The sequence below is a fragment of the Psittacula echo genome, assembly GCF_963264785.1.
Source record: "Psittacula echo genome assembly, chromosome: 2".
Lineage (NCBI taxonomy): Eukaryota > Metazoa > Chordata > Aves > Psittaciformes > Psittacidae > Psittacula > Psittacula echo.
The window spans coordinates 91277534-91294733 of NC_137737.1; the positions used below are offsets into that span (position 1 = coordinate 91277534).

Genomic DNA, 17200 nt, shown 5'->3' on the forward strand with positions numbered 1-17200 from the left:
GAAAAAGATGTGAACAATGTTGTTAGTTTTCATCTCAATGTCGTAATTTCTAGTCTCTAGATAACCCGTTAGCTACATGCCCATTTTGCTTTCTACATTTAAAAAACTTTTATTACATAAAAAGTGCTATTTTGTTATTCAAAGTACTGTACACTGCATGTATCACCTTCACATATCATCACAGCTACGTTTAGCTGAACGATTCTCAATTATTGGTGTTTAGAGTAAGACACAAAATTGGGAACTATTTGCTTTAAGTTGATTGTAAGAAATGTTCTCACAGACCTGAGAGCAAACAGCACTCTGACATTGTGCAAGGTCGATAATTTTGATATATTCATGCCTTACCTTAAATCTTAAATTCAAATAAGATGCAAGGCTACTAAAGCTATTTAAATCTATTCTGTATTACTTCAGATTTCTCCCATTTCTTCATCTGAAAGCATGAAGGAATTGTTAATGTAGTGAAGGAAAGCTTTGAGGACCTATTTCTCAGTCAATCTTTTGAAGCATACTTCCATCTCCTTACTTAAATTGAAGGGGAAATATGGCAGAACAAATCTGCCAAGGTTCTGCTTATCTCAGAAGCACCTATCTGAACAAACAGAGCAACTAAGCAGCTTTCTGAAGAGTAAGAATTAGAAAGATTATCTTACTTTTGCTGCTAATGTGTAACATAGAGATCCTCTCTTTTGCTTACTGTACCTATCTCAGATTAGGACCACTACACAAGTACATGAAAAGAGATGGAGAACAGAACACTCTTCAGAGCATGCATAGGAAATTTATGCTAAACACACTCAGCACTGGGCAGAAAAAGCACAAAAAGAGAATTTACCAGTTCTCTTCAAAGTATGACTGCTGAATTTTTCCCTGCACCTACCCTGCATGTATTTACTATCAAGAGAAGTGGATTGGGTTTTTTTCCCTCCTATATGTGATCTGACCAAAGCAGCCGTAAATGCAGAGGCACTGGAGAGCAGAGTGGGATTTCTATTAGAAATTATTCATATGCCTACTAAGAGAGGTATGGTACACAGAAAAAGCACATTTTTTTTTTTTTATCATAAAAGGTTAAATAAAAATAACTACAGATGTTCTAAAAGTTCCATCTGAAAACTTCAATATGGGAAGAGAGATTATTATAGACTGGTTACAGCTGGAAAAGACCTTAAAGATCATTCAGTTCCAATGCCCCTGCCAAGGGCAGGGACACCTTCCACTAGACCAAGTTGCTCAAAGCCCCATCCAGCCTGGCCTTGAACACTGCCAGGGATGGAGCCGATTAGATAGAAAAGAATTAAGTATGCCTTAACTCTGAAAGGAGGGAGTCAACTACTATTCCTAATTCAAAGCTGGGACATAGAAGTACTATGTTTGTAAGCGGAGGACCACCCTTGGGAGACTACAGCTAAACAGTTACTGAGGAAGCTCCCTTTCAGCAGGGAGCTCTGACGACAGCCACGTTTGTGGTAACAGAAGCTAGAAGAAAACTGTTTGGGGGAAGCTACTCTGTGGCCATGTCTGAAAGGTGCTTAATACAGAGTATTTGAAACGCACATCACCGGAGGCACATGGAATCTTTGCATAAGTCCTGTGTTGTCCAACACGATACAACTGCTGAGTATGTGCTGTGGCAAGATGGACAGGCTAAGGAGAGCCCACTGCTACTGGTTGACTGGCAGTCATCCCACCACAAACTTGGCTGAGCTGAGGGGTTTTCAGCCAAACACCTAGAGGCTGCAGACACTCTCCATGTGCTGCTTCCCCGCCCAACATTCAGCAGGTAAGGGTCAGTGAGGTATAAGCTGGAAATCAGATCGCCGCTTCAGATTTCTGAAGCTGACAACTTGATGTGTGATGATTTCTACCGCAGTTTTCTGTGACCAACATATAAAATGACTTGTGGAATTAACAAGGTTAAAGTCACAGTAACTCCAAGGCCTGTCTAACAGGCTTAGTCACATTGCAAGCCATGGCACTTAAGTTTGGTTAACATGATATCACAGCAGTAATCATAACAATTATAAAGTGAAAATGTATTTGGTTTTGTGTGTTCAGTGATGTGCCATATACTTGAGAAAACTGAAACATTAAATTAAAAATTTGAAAACTTACTGGACTTTTACATTCCGCTTCTGATGCTCCTGCTTCTCACTCCACAGAAGGTCACCCACCTCTGATTTCCAGCCTCTTGCTGGCCATGTTTTTAAAGGGATGTGTTTCGAGGTTAGGAAATTGTTTCTGAGCTAATATAAACACATATTTACACACCAACACCTCCCCTGCCCTGAAAAGTACTAGTTTGCTAAGATAAACTGAAGTAAATTCCAAAACATCATTCCCTGTTACACAGTAGAAAACTGAAAACAGTTTTGCTGGTTTGTATCAGACAGATGCAAACTATATTTGAGAAACAGTATAAAAGCTGGAGGGGCCACAAAGCATCTAAGGAGCAAGAAACGTATCAATTACAAATGAAGACACTGTCACCCATTCCATCTTCGTCACTATTGATATACCCAAGGAACAAGTCTTCTCATATAACCAGTAAGTCTTTTTTTTTTAAGTCATCTTGGTACACTTCAATATCTTTCTGGTAAATGTACCATACCATTACTTTAATAAATCTACTTTGAACTCGTAAGATTTGCAGGGCTATCCAAAAACTGGGGGCAATGAGACAGGTAGATATTTAGATGTTTTATCTGACATTAATCCCACATCATCTCATTAAGTTGCTAAAGTAGCAACATAATACTGTGATTTGTTAGCATTTCCCCCGCTTTGTGTACAAAAACTCTTGCATACTGCTGCAGAAATAATGCATATAACACTGACTAAAGCAACTTGGAATAGAAAATCTAAAATGGTCATAACAGCCAAATATAATTCCACACAAATTTTGCATGAGTCTAGGTTTAATTTGCTTTACAGGACAGTTGGCCAAACAATGACATTTATCATAAAAATATCCTCTCCATTAAGCAAATCTCATTTTTCTTTCCAAAAGAAAATTCAATGTATACTCTGAGCATTCAGTGGCTCATTTTCAAGATCAGCCCATACAGATTTTTCTTAACAAAACAAAACAATTCAGTTAAAAAAAGGCAGACCAATGTAATGACATAGTCATATTGCTTTTGGCTATGTTAACTTTAAAAACCATGCCAATTTAGCTATTTTTCTTTAGGTTTTATTAGAAAAAAGTAGCAGATCAACATTACAGTTCAGTCTCTAATCTAAATATGCACTTGACAATGAAGCACATCTGAAAATGAAGTGAAAAAGGATCCCAGAAAAACTTCAGTTTGCCTATCCCCTGCTACCCAATGCACATATATTTTTCTTCTGGCTTTCTGTGGACTGAAATCAAACAAGGAATAAAAGATTTATTGCTATGAAAATAAAACCGTGGTACAGTAGTGTGAGTCTTGGGCGCTAAGTGTGTTCCATCAAAATAACTTAATAATTTCAAAGTGTACTTAAATCTTTTGTTTGGCCATGAAAGTCCGTAAGCTGACTGACCCAAGTATAAACTGAAACGGCAGGTTTAGACAAAAAAAAAATAGTTAGCATATTAAACCTCCAGTTTTCAAACAGTGATAAAAAGATACAATTCCAACAGCCAAGAAATTAAAATAAAAAAAGAAGAAAAATGTAGATCTCACATTCGAGAGCTAAGTTTATTCTGATGCTCATCTTTGTTTGCGCCCAAAAGAATCTTAGACTAGCCAGAAAGAAAAAAAAAAAACGTATTTATGGACTATCACACAATTGAAAAAGAGAAACAATTGCCTTTTGACATGGTTATTTTCCCCCACTGAGGTATAAAATCTACATATAAATTTGATACTTCACTATAACAAATTGTACTTTTCATAGTTCTGATTTAGTTTCCATTAAACCCTGTTTACTTTTTGTTTTTAAACCACAGAATTCTTAATTCATGTTACTGAATCTGGTTTCCAGCTGTCTTTCATTTTTTTGTGTATCTATATTTAGTAAGTCTGGTTACCACTGCTAACCAGGAAAAAAATATTCTTGGAACTTTCTTCATTACAACAGCACTTTCAGCAGAGGTTACTGATGTGCAAGCAAACTACAATGATATGCAGCTCTTCAGAGAAACTATTTCATTGATTATGTTTCCACTGTCCAAACATTCTCTAAATTATCTTCTGGAAGAAACTCTTTCGATCTTGTAAACATCAGTGGGTGCAGTTTCACTAGTATGTGTGGAAGTTTCACATCCTTATACAGGAAGGCTGGTTCACAGCTACTTAAGAAGCTGCAGGAGTTCTAACAGCTGACAAACTGTGGATTCTGCCGCACAGAAGTTTCTTCTGTTGCTACTTAACAGTGTAGTCAAAGTTATCAGCCGAGGTAGCCCAGTCAATCTTTGCTTTTCTTTAGAACCTCTCAGAATATTTCTGGAAGGGTGACATTGCGAAGCAGCCACTGCTGGGAGCGGCTGCCATTGCAGTCTCTGATGCTGGGTACCTGGCTGTCTTCTTCAGTGGCTTTGTCCAGGCACTGGTTACTGTTCACATGCAACAGGGTTAATTTCTTGGAGACAAAATAAAAAGAAATTAGTTTTACAAAAATCTTCAGGCATAAACTAACCAGCTAGTGGCCATTAGAATTCTTCCATAGGTAAGTAGGAACTAGACAAGACCTCACAGTCACTGATTCCAGATCCAAACCCCCAAGAACACTTAAATATGCTATTTGAAGTTGCAGATAATGAAAGCATTATGAAAAACAGAAAAGTCTGAACTTGTAAATGACATTCTTTATCAAGCAATATCCACCATTCTTTAAATAGGATTATTCTGGTAAGATGCACAATGTCAGTTATTAGTTATAATAGTAGTTTTGATCAGATTAGAATGAACACATTGAATATGTATTCAAAAGTATGTTTTTTTCTCAGTTAGGGTCACGAAACTGACCATACACTATGTTCTTTTAGTACTATGGGTTTGTTTATTTGTTTGTTTAATATTTTCTTTTTTATACAACAAAAAAGGACATATAGAAATTCACATACATATAAATCTTTTCTAACACCTACTAATCTTACTTACGCAATCATGTTTCGCAACTGCCTTTTGTAATAACTGATTCTGAATTAACAAGCCTGAGAACTACTTTTTCTAACTGTCAGAGTTCTTGACTGCACTACTCAATAACAAAATTGAGTTTTAGGGCTTGCAAATCAAATTAATGATCTATTGATCAACAGTCAATGACTTCTAGATCCGGCAGTTCAACATACAACCTTCAAAGTAAATTTGAACGTTACGTACAAGAAAGAGAATGATTAAAATAAATCTGGTTTAAGCATCTCTACCTCATCTAATCTTACAATTTGGAATGTAAGATTTTCTTTATAATTTTGGGATGCTGACTTTCTTAATTATAACAGTTATTTCCTTTTAACCTTGTCCAAGATACGACACCACGCGTTGAATTTGTCACAAGATTGTTAGTACTGTCTTTTACTGGTCCAGTAGATACCTGGAACACTTTTCCAGTGTTGATCTCAACACTACACCAGCATACTATCTTTCTCCAGTTAGAAAATATTCTTCTAAAAGCTCTCCCAAAACTCACCAGCTAATTAAATCAATACAGATGCCCACTGAGCGACTACATGATAAAATAGTAACACAAGGAACATAATCCTGACTTTGTTTCCTGTTTTGACTGTCAAACAGTGGTCTCATGCTGCAATATGTTGTTTTGTAGGCTCATGTAAAAACCCAGGTTGCCTCATTCTAATGTTACAAGTCATTAGAAAACTTACCACTGGATCATATTCCCAAAGCTGATTTCCTTTTAGATGGTGGCACTTGAGCATCGTTACCGGGCCATTAAGTTTGGATACATCTAAACACAAATCATCTGTTCGAATTTCTTTATTGGCAGTATATGAGAAAACCTAGACAAAAAAAGAGTAAGAGGAACTGAAAAAGAGAAACAGGAGGATCCCCAGCATAGATAATCTCTGTATATTGGAAAACAATTCAAGATTTCTTAACAAAAGTACAAAAAAAGAAAAAAAGAAGATACATAAAATAAATTCCAGAACTGACACCCATAAAAATGTGTATTAAAACCAGTAGTTCGGGTACAGGCATTTTGTTTTAAAGTAATGATAACCAATCAAGAGGTCTAAGTAGAAGACAGTTCCAGAGAACCTATGGGAGATGAAGTCTAGCTTATAGCAGTCATCTATCTCCTCTCATTCCCTTTTTGACGTGAAAGCCAGTCTAAAACCTACTGCAGTCATTCAAAAAATGACAAATCACCAACAGATCTTTTCAGGCTTTTCCTCTTACAGTCATCTTCTTCAACGAGGGTTTCATAAACTTTACAATTTAAACATATTTTAAAGATAACTACTGAAAGAATCAAATAATTGTTCCGATGAGAAGTAGTGTTCCAAATAATTCATACATTAAGATAATTAAAAAATACAATTATCACCTGATTGCCACCCATTCCATGGCAGTTAAAGATTCCAACTTTCTCATTTTCTTTTCTTGCCATGTTATCCAGACATTGATTTGTCTCTACATTTCTTATCTGGAAGTGAAAAAAGCACATCACCAAAGGTAGTTATTTTTAGAAAAGAACTAGGTCTGTATCAAACCAGCTCTCTCTGTATACACCAGAGGTTATGAGAATGAAATATAAAATACAGGAACCGTACTACAATGACAGACCACTGTCCAAAACTCCCAAGCAAATTTTCAAGCTACTGGGGTACAGAACCATGTTTGTTTCTTTGCTTTCTTTTGGGCATCTTTCCATGCTGGGGACTCTTTTTGCTCAAAAACTCTGCTACAACAGAATGGAGCCCAAAACCTTCAGAAGTTTTAAAACACTCTCCTAGGCATGGTGAGTTTAATTCCCTTTGAAAGTAAGAGTGACTGGGCTCAATCTCCTCACTTCTTGAGTTACAGCCTTAATCCTTGTATTACCATATAGTAGGCGGCATGAATATCAAGTCTCCTGGTAGTCATGCAGCAACACAAAAGCCTGCTCCATTTTGTTAAAAGCATTTCTTTTAAAAACAAACATACAAAATCACTCTACAACAGGCTCAATATTTTGCTCAATATAACTTGTAGGGGAGAGTAGATGTCCTAAATAAGTAGGCATCATCATCTGTACTACCTCTGCAATCACTTACAAAATTTTAAAGAAACAGAAATGCCCAGCAAGGCTTAGGGATCACAGGAATTTGCTGGTCACAGATGAGGGTTTTGGGGGTAAAGCTCAGAGCAGTTTTTAGGCAAAGCCCTGGCTTGACCTGGTCTATTTTTTTTAAGCAAAAACTCTGCACATACTCTACACAGAGAATGTTACATAGGATGTTATCCATAATGATGCATTTCTGAAGGAATATTTCTGAAGTCCTTTTATGTGACACTAAGTACTGCAGTAAAAAAGCAAAAACAATCAAATTACAGAACTGCATACCAAAGTTTAGTTTTCTGCCCCACTGAAAAGCCAGATGTGTCATTTTGCAGATCACAGGAGTACAGGTGCAAGATACCTGAACTTTGCTGGAGATAATTTGTTTGCACAACTCAGTTCAGAATACAAACAACTTCCTGTGCATTGTCCTTTACACAGAGCAGATAAATACACAGGATAAAATCTTACCTCTCCCAGGGAAAAGTAATGGCGTGGAATTTGGGAATCAGGATAAACATTCTCCAGGTACCAGGAGAAAGGCTTGCACTGGAGCTTGCGTCTCAGTCCAAGTCGTGATGATATGTCTCCATAGTCAACTTTAGTAACTCCTGTAGAAACAAAGAAAGTTTTATTCTTCAATGGCTGCTAACAAAAGTTCTATAATTCCACTTAATACAAAAAATCATCAGTATAATTCATTGCTTGCATGAAACACTTTCTTAGAAAGTCATCCAAGCACAAGGGAACAATTTATTTATTTAGTTAGTTTTCATGTAGCATTATGCTGTTTCTATTCTCAGAGAGTACATGTCAGTCACTACCTGTGACTTCTCTTTCCAGATAATTATTCAAAAGACAGAATCACTACATCTGTGCTCATATGACAATTTCTTACCTGTGGTTTCTGGAACAATTTGAATGAAGTTGCTTTCTAAGCTATCAGAAGGAAAAGGCTGAAACTGCTATAGTCACTAATGCCATTCTATCCCCTATGGCAAATGGGGTGCATATCTCTGCAGCATAACATAGCAGAATCCCTCCGTGGAGCAAGGAGAATTCCATTCTAATTTAATTCTGTAAGCCAGGTACCACCTGCTGGACCCTTCATCATCTATCTTGTTGGTTGATACTCAAGGATGATACATCTACTACAAGCTCAGGAGCGTTGCATCGAAACTAGAAGGAAGTGCAGCAGGAGGGCCAGGAGACATCCTTGGATGGATAAGGAGCTGCTCAGGAAAATACAAAAGAAAAAAAGAGGCTTATAAAAGGTGGAAGCAAGGACAAGCGGCCTGGGAAGAACAGAGGAATGTTGTCCGGGAAGCTAGGGACCAGGTGAGGAAAGCTAAGGCCCAGTTAGAATTAAACTTGGCTAGGGATGTTAAGGATAACAGGAAGGGATTCTATAGGTACGTAGCAAATAAAAGACAGACTAGGGACAACATAGGCCCCCTTCGGAAGCTATCGGGAGAACTGGCTACCCTGGATTTGGAGAAGGCTGAGGTTCTTAATGACTTCTTTGCCTCGGTCTTCACTGGCAAATGCTCTGACCACACCACCCAAGTCTTGGAAGGCGAACGCAGGGACTGTGAGAATGAAGACCTTGAGCCCACTGTAGGAGAAGATCTGGTTTGGGACCATCTTAAGAACCTGAAAGTACACAAGTCCGTGAGACCTGATGAAATCCATCCACGGGTCCTGAAGGAGCTGGCGAATGAAGTTGCTAAGCCACTGGCCATCATATTTGAAAAATCGTGGCAGTCAGGTGAAGTTCCCAATGACTGGAAAAGGGGAAATATAACCCCCATTTTCAAGAAGGGGAAAATGGATGATCCAGGGAATTACAGACCAGTCAGTCTCACCTCTGTGCCTGGCAAACTCTTGGAGCAGATTCCCCTGGAAGGCGTGCTAAGGCACATGAAAAACAAGGAGGTGATTGGTGACAGCCAGCATGGCTTCACTAAGGGGAAATCCTGCCTGACCAATTTGGTGGCCTTCTATGATGGGGCTACGAAACTGATGGACAGGGGTAGAGCAGTTGATGTCATCTACCTGGACTTGTGCAAAGCCTTTGACACTGTCCCACACGACATCCTTGTCTCTAAATTGGAGAGACATCAATTTGATAGGTGGACCACTTGGTGGATAAAGAACTGGCTGGATGGCCGCATGCAAAGAGTTGTGGTCAATGGCTTGATGTCCGGCTGGAGACCGGTAACGAGTGGTGTCCCTCAGGGATCGGTGTTGGGACCGGTCTTGTTCAACATCTTTGTCGGTGACATGGACAGTGGGATTGAGTGCGCCCTCAGCAAGTTTGCCGATGACACCAAGCTGTGTGGTTCGGTTGATACGCTGGAGGGAAGGGATGCCATCCAGAGGGACCTCAACACGCTTGTGAGGTGGGCTGATGCCAACCTGATGAAGTTTAACCATGCCAAGTGCAAGGTCCTACACCTGGGTCGGAGCAATCCCAGGCACAGCTACAGGTTGGGCAGAGAATGACTTGTGGGTGTTGCTTGATGAGAAAGTGAACATGAGCCGGCTGCAGTGTGCGCTCGCGGCCCAGAAAGCCAACGGTATCCTGGGCTGCATCAAGAGGAGCGTGACCAGCAGGTCAAAGGAGGTGATCCTGCCCCTCTACTCTGCTCTCGTGAGACCTCACTTGGAGTATTGTGTGCAGTTCTGGTGTCCTCAACATAAAAAGGACATGGAACTGTTGGAACAAGTCCAGAGGAGGGCCACGAGGATGATCAGGGGACTGGAGCACCTCCCGTATGGAGACAGGCTGAGAAAGTTGGGGCTGTTCAGCCTGGAGAAGAGAAGGCTGCGTGGAGACCTCATAGCAGCCTTCCAGTATCTGAAGGGGGCCTGTAAGGATGCTGGGGAGGGACTATTCATCAGGGACTGTAGTGACAGGAAAAGGGGGAACGGGTTCAAACTTAAACAGGGGAAGTTTAGACTGGATATAAGGGAGAAATTCTTTAATGTTAGGGTGGTGAGGCACTGGAATGGGTTGCCCAGGGAGGTTGTGAATGCTCCATCCCTGGTGGTGTTCAAGGCCAGGTTGGATGAGGCTTTGGGTGACATGGTTTAGTGTGAGGTGTCCCTGCCCATGGCAGGGGGGTTGGAACTAGATGATCTTAAGGTCCTTTCCAACCCTAACTATTCTGTGATCCTATGATTCTATCTAACTGCACAAAGAAACAGTCAGAAAGCAGCCTTCATACAGGGAACTGAGTGTTTAATAATTCAGTATTTGTTCAATATAACTGCAGCATTTGCAAGAAGTATGTTCACCATTAGGACTGTTATCTTTTTTTTTGTAGTATTTTGCTTGCCTTTTTTCTGCTTTACTCCTAATTTATCAAAGTGCTCATTCTTCCTGTATCTTCCCACTCCTTGATGGTTATTTTAATTCCTTCTGAAAATTATTTTGTGCAAATTCCATCTGCATACGGGTTGAGGAACATGTGCATGATCAGAAGACACTTTCGCCTCACCAGAATTAAGCAATATTGTCATTAATATTCTAATAGCATTAATTAATTAAGGGTAAGAATTTCTAGTTTTCAAGGCATCACGTTCTTTTTATATTTTCCACGCTACACTCCATTACACAGGCCAGAAGTAACACACTACCAGCAAACCCAAACAAAGGAAAAAGAACAAAACCAAGTCCTAGCAATTTAAATTGCCCTCACAGACCACAAATATGGCTCAACTGGCCACAACACTACAGACCTCCAGCTGCATACATTTTTCAGGAATCCCTCCACTTAGATGACTGTGAATTACCTCTCCATTTGTTGACCTTTTGAAGCTGAGTTTGAGTAATTTCTAAGTTGGCACACTGTTATTAAATCGACCTGCCAGCAGATGGTGTGTTTCTACTCAATTAGGAGAGATAATGGCATAATTTCCTCTGTTTGTAAATGTCAATAAAAACATTAGTATTTTCAATATTCCAGAGGAAAAAAAAAAGTTAGCCAGGCTTTCAATTTAAAAAAACAACCCAAAAGCAACAAAAAAACCCCAAAACCAAACTAAACCAAACCAAAAACCCCCCAAAAAACCCAACAAAAACAATCCCAAAACACTCCAAACACTAAAGACTTCTTAACAAAGATGCCAGATTAAAGTAAAGGAAAGCTTGGTTTTTAAATGGAATTTTGAATCGTGTCAATGAAATATCCCAGAATGAACAGAATCCCAGGAAGTTTCAGGCTGTGCTTTTCAGTCACAAAATAATTCCCGAAACCAAAAACACAAGACAAACAAACTGCCCTGCAAAACACTTCCCTATCTTCACCAAAGCAAGTATTTGCTCTACACCAAAAGAAGCACTCTCTCAGAAAGTAATGAAGTAAGAAGAGAAAGATTGTACCAACCAGCCACAGCCAAGTATGGAGTTCTTCATTTTTCAGTGATCAAAAAGCAGCTGATGAATGAAACAGTTATGCCATCCTCACAACAGCCTTAAGATATTCAGAACTCATTAATCAGTTTGCTACTGACCTTAAGAAAACAACACTGTTAAGGCTTTGCACATCACTGAATAGCAGTAAGAATTAAAGTCACACTCAATAAAATGCGAAGTGATACTTGATAGCATACAAGCATTTTGTTTCTTAAAAGAAATGTCACTGCCTAGAAACAAAAGTGCCAGCTGCTTTTCCCTCCATTACAATTGTGTATTACATGCCATTTAGTCATTTTTAGACTAAAAGACTTTAAAAAAACCCCAACAAACTCCTCTCTGAAGTTAGATCTGCACCAAACCAACCTCTAGCATACTGTGATACTGTAAAAAAAACCATACAGTGCACATAGACTACAGTTAGCATGGAGTTAGCAGATGAACTGAGTAGCAAAACCGGTATAGTTGCTGTAGGGTTGTCCTCTAACAAGGCTGAATCACTCTATTTCCTAAGTTTATATGCATACTACCTGATGTGTATTACTCAAAACTAGACTGAGTGTTCCTATACATCTACACTATACAGTTACGTATGGGTAACAGTTCTTTTTGGAGACAAAAGCCTCAACCCAAACACAACCAACTCGAAGCAAACTAGGAAAACTGTGAAATATAAAACATATAAAAAGTAAATACATGACTAAATCATTATTCCATCCACAAACCTTTAAAATTCATATACACAGTGATATATATGCCTTCTAGTGTTTTGGTACACTTTTAAAGGCTGAGAAAAACAAACCAACCAACCAAAACACCTAAAACAAACAAGCAAAAAATCCCCAACAAACCACAAAACAAGAATGAGATCAAATATTTCTCCCAAGAGGCAATTATGCCAGACTCTTACAAGTATGTGCATCATGAGGAGGAATCATGGCCACTAGTTGTTCTTTCAAATACTTGGGTTTGGTTGATTAAAAAGAAATATAAATCAGAAAGAGTATTTAACAGTACTTGTCACTGTTGCTTTTAACCAGACAACGTTGGCTTTTTCCCCATCTCCTCACCCCCACCCCCTGTCCCAAACCCCACTTACATTAACAGCCTGGACCTCACTGATGATTCTGTGTCTCACAGTTTGCTATTTGCTGCAGGACAATTTTATGCCTTTTCTTCCCACACATATGCCTAAAGATGCACTCTGAAACATATACTGATAAGGTAAAAAAACCCACATCAAACTATCAAATCACACCATCAGCAGTTCTTTTGAACAAATGTAAGATCTATCTCAGCACTTGGTTGTGCTGTCCCTATTCTTGAAGTTGGGTATGCAGTATTAGGCTGCTGTGATTAGTAATATATCATTGTCTCCTTATATCTTTATAAAAACCATACATCTAATGCTGTCTCATAAGTACTCTTTCAGTTTCATTTTCTTTGCCACCTTATATTTAAGCTTCCCATCAGACATGTTGCAACAGATCTGCCATCCTCAAAATTTCAAAAGGGCTGAAGATTTTCTTGCCAAGTTCAATATGTGGCAATATATTTATGCTAAACTGCTTTGGGAAAAAAAAAAAAAAAGGAAACATATTGTTTTCATCATGATTATAAATTGCTCAATCATGTTCAAAAACAGTAGGAAAACTTTTATCTAAAGCTAGTCTTCTGTAAAATTCAGAACCCATTTTTATTTGGTATTATGAAACTCAATAAGCAATAATAATTTTAAATCAATTTGAATGCCTACATTATTTGCATTCCCAATTAATGCTAATACAGAATACTAGCTGAAAACAAGAACACATGGAATCATTCAGTACATATTTTGAACACAGGCTTAGCTACACTGCAAGATGTGGTCTCAGTCCCTTCTCTGTCCTCCCTATCAACCATGAAGAAAGATGTTATCCATTTCCAGTCTGTACACATTGAACTTTGACTTACCATGCCTGGCTACAGACAAGTGCATGCAGCATTAGAAGCTAGGCATACTGATCCAGGTTTTAGGATAACACGTGTGTATCTCTGTCTAGATGGCTCTTGCTCAGGTAATTCTGCAATGCTGTTTTCCCAGGCTGTCTGCCTGTCTACTTAGCCCCAGTGCTATGGAAGATGACCTCTGGGCAAACTTCTGGTCAACAATAAAATTAATTTCCCTACAAGCTAGAAATGCTCGACTCAGGCTCATCAGCTGGGATGCGAGAGGCTGCTGAATGACAAAGATGCACGCTGAACAAGGAGCAGGGGGGCGCATGTAGGAGCAGGAACCCAGACTCACACACAGCACGGGGAAGCCACACAGCCTGAAAGTGTCCACACTTCATCCCTCAGACTCCTGTCCTGCACACAGGTGCTAACATAACCAGTAGAGAGCCAGCCCACAGAAAAAGCAATCCTGACAAGTTCAGCAAGTCAAAGCAGTTGACATAGATGAACAATCAAATGACTAAGGGGAGGTGAATCCCTGTCACCCCCTGTGAAAAGCAAGGCACTCTGCCCTCACAGCAAGCTGTTAGACTGCCATCATCAACTCGTAAGTCTCACCATGGACAATCTAGTCCTAGTATTTCAGACTGGAGAAAGTAGTGAAAGGCCAGCACTAGAAATAATGAAGTGGCAGAGTCCACTGAGCAGGATGACTGGAGACAGGAATCAGACTATTCACCTGCATGTGCTGGATCCGTTTTCTGAAAGCCTAGGAGGAAATGGTCTGGGAAACAGCTCCCTGCTGTAACACATGACTGTGAGGAAAACTGTTGTCTAATGAGAAAAGACTACAGCTAGTGCCATTACTGCCATGGAGAATAGCTGTTTCATGCAATGAAATAGGCTTGATTTGGCTGAGCAACAGCTGCTGCAACACTTTCCTGCCCAACTTCCATCTGTAGCTAACCACTTTAAGCAGAGAGATGGCTTCTAAAATGCATGAGAGCTTAAAACAGACAAGTACCAATTTCTGCTAGGCTGTATTTACTAAAGAGAAAAGGATTACAGGCTTACTTTTCAAGAGGACAGCTTTCCATTTAACTACATTACATCAATAGTAAAAAGTCTCTTGAGTTCCTATCATTCAAGCAGTAAGCCTTTTTTTTTTTTTTTTTTTTTTTTTTTTTTTTTTTTTTTTTTTTCCACAGACAACACAGATTACATGAAGTGGGAAAGCTACCTGAGAATCTTAGGTTTGCTTTTCTGGACCAGTCCCTCTGTGATTCAGTCTTAGGGGAGCAGAAGAGAAAGGATATAAAGGAGGAAAAAAAATCCTTGTCAGCTAGGCTCAATGATGCTTATCAGTATATTACCTCCTCCAAAATCCAATTTTCTCATCCATGCCAACTAACAAGAAAAAACCTGGGTACACAGAGGACTGGCTGTTTTCCTTGTTCATCTGCACCCTTTCTTGCAAACACGCAGCAGCTTAAAAATCCTCACCTTGCTTCTTGCAAGAACTTATGACACTGTCACAGTAATAGCGAAAGTACACATTGTATTAGCAAAGAGTTTCACAGCCTGCATACTGTACTCTGCCAGAGGTTCACTACACCATCCTTGTGCAAGAACTAAACATTTACACTTTTATATTAGCATACCTGGAAAAGCAGAGTATGGGTATATCAGCCAACGTAGCAAAGATTCCCTGAGTTCTTATTGGCCAGAAAGACTGAAATTTACACTGATGTTATTTTGCTGTCAAAAGGTTAAGATCAGGGTCTGCAAGGCTCTGATAAGACTGGAGATACTAGAATAACAACAGCAAGGTGGTTGTGAACTTCCCAAAATAGTAGTCCTTTCTAGTTAATATCTACTGGCTCTCACAACCTACATAGATATGGGGAGAGGCATAAGCAGCATAGAGTACATTTATCTGTTCGTTCTCCGAACAACATGAGAAAGAGTGATCCACGCTACTAGCCACTCTCTTCACTGTCTAGGAAACAAACCAACTTCAGAATAACCCAGCTTATTCAGGTGTTATATGATCCTGTGCTTCAAACACTAGGAAATTCTAGTATCTTCATTGCAGTGTCAATATGGATATGGGTACACAAATGAGATTGTGCGCCAGCCGGCAGGCACAGATGCTCTGAGAGAAGTTTGGCAAGCACATATCCCTGTCCAACACTCATTCAGGCTATTAGCATACAAACTATGCAGACAAGCATCTTTTGAAAGAAAAGAAAATATACAGTGCAGTTATAGATAATTGCTGAAGTTACTTTCACCATTTCAAAAATCTTACCATATTCTATTTTAAATTAAATTCCTTTTCTCCAACAAGAGAACCCATACATACACCATTATACTGCAAAGCTGTGAAATAAAGTCCCATCAAAATAACAATCCTACAAAATTCAAATGGTGCAACTCTTTCTGTAGCTTACACTTACCACATGAAATGGAATGACTATACAGATAATATATAAAGTAACAAAGCCTGATCATGGCGTTCATTAATTTATATTTGTTTTTAAGAATTAGATTATTTTTATAGTTAGGCATTCCAGCTACTCAGTACAGTTTAGAATCTAGCTTGACATGGATGCATAAAACCAATCTTAACCAAAAATGACTGCATCTATTTATATACAACTTTCCTGAATATCTGCGTCATGTTTGAATTTACAATGCTTCATTAATAACAACGCAGAGCAGTAATCATAAGCTGTTGGCTTCTGATTTCACCTACAAGGCTTTGACTAGTAGCAAGAATGTTTTTTTTATTAAAAACCACCCAAACTTATAGTCTTGAGCAATGCATTCTCCTAAGACAAAAACCCCACCATAAATCCACAGAGTCACTTGTCCTCATAAGCATTCGTTAAAAGCTGTAATCTAAAATTTGACACTGTTCAGACTCATACTGCATTGTATTATAGCTTTTAAATTTCAATACTACTGCAGGTTTAATAGGCAAGTCAAAAGGAAATACTAGTTTTAAAGATGTCTTTGAAAAAGCAGACATGGCATATAGAACTACCACTTGGTATGTAAGGTCAAATGTCTCTAATGTCTCAAGTACTTAGAAAGGATGTCTGATGCCACCCAAAGCTTGTCTCTTGTCTTTTTAAACAACGACAACAAAAACGTCCTGTAGTGGAAAGTAGTAATTCAGTATCTCTCAAGGTTCCTTTCTTTTCCTGACGGTTTTTGGTTTTTTTTCTCCCAGAAAGTTTGAGTTCATCAGAAATTCAGTTGCATATTTTACATCCTCTTGTTTACTTAACACCAATTTTAAGAAACATAATAAATACCACCATAGTCGTGTGTATTGGTAACTTCCCCCTATACTCTGGATAGTGAAGTGCAAACTCCACCAAGTCAAATGATGTTAACTTCTGCTACTCCTGCTACAGCATGTAACTTCTAATCTATTCAACCTGTAATGCCTACAACACAGAAGTCAGAGGTTGAACTCTGGCACATTACGAAATATATTAGGATGGCTAGTTTTCAGCACTATGGTTGAGCTCTTTGATGTTCCACTGAGCTTTAATTCTATTGCATAGGAAGCTCATTCATAAGTTATGTGCATGGTAAAAAACAAAGACTACTTCAGGGCATATT

The 17200-nt window shown here is 38.9% G+C and overlaps 1 protein-coding gene across 3 annotated transcripts in view; it reads right to left on the reverse strand.

The window, feature by feature from the left end:
* Window positions 1–2801: 2801 nt before the first annotated feature.
* GALNT1 (polypeptide N-acetylgalactosaminyltransferase 1) overlaps window positions 2802–17200 on the reverse strand; it is an 87697-nt gene continuing 73298 nt past the window's right edge. For all 3 annotated transcript variants that reach the window (XM_080611387.1, XM_080611388.1, XM_080611386.1), the window contains 4 exons: window positions 7681–7820; window positions 6496–6594; window positions 5813–5947; window positions 2802–4569 (listed from right to left, as the gene is read on the reverse strand). In XM_080611387.1, coding sequence (XP_080467513.1) covers window positions 4423–4569; window positions 5813–5947; window positions 6496–6594; window positions 7681–7820 — 521 coding nt within the window. In that variant the 3' untranslated portion in view covers window positions 2802–4422. The remainder of the gene's footprint in view (window positions 4570–5812; window positions 5948–6495; window positions 6595–7680; window positions 7821–17200) is intronic.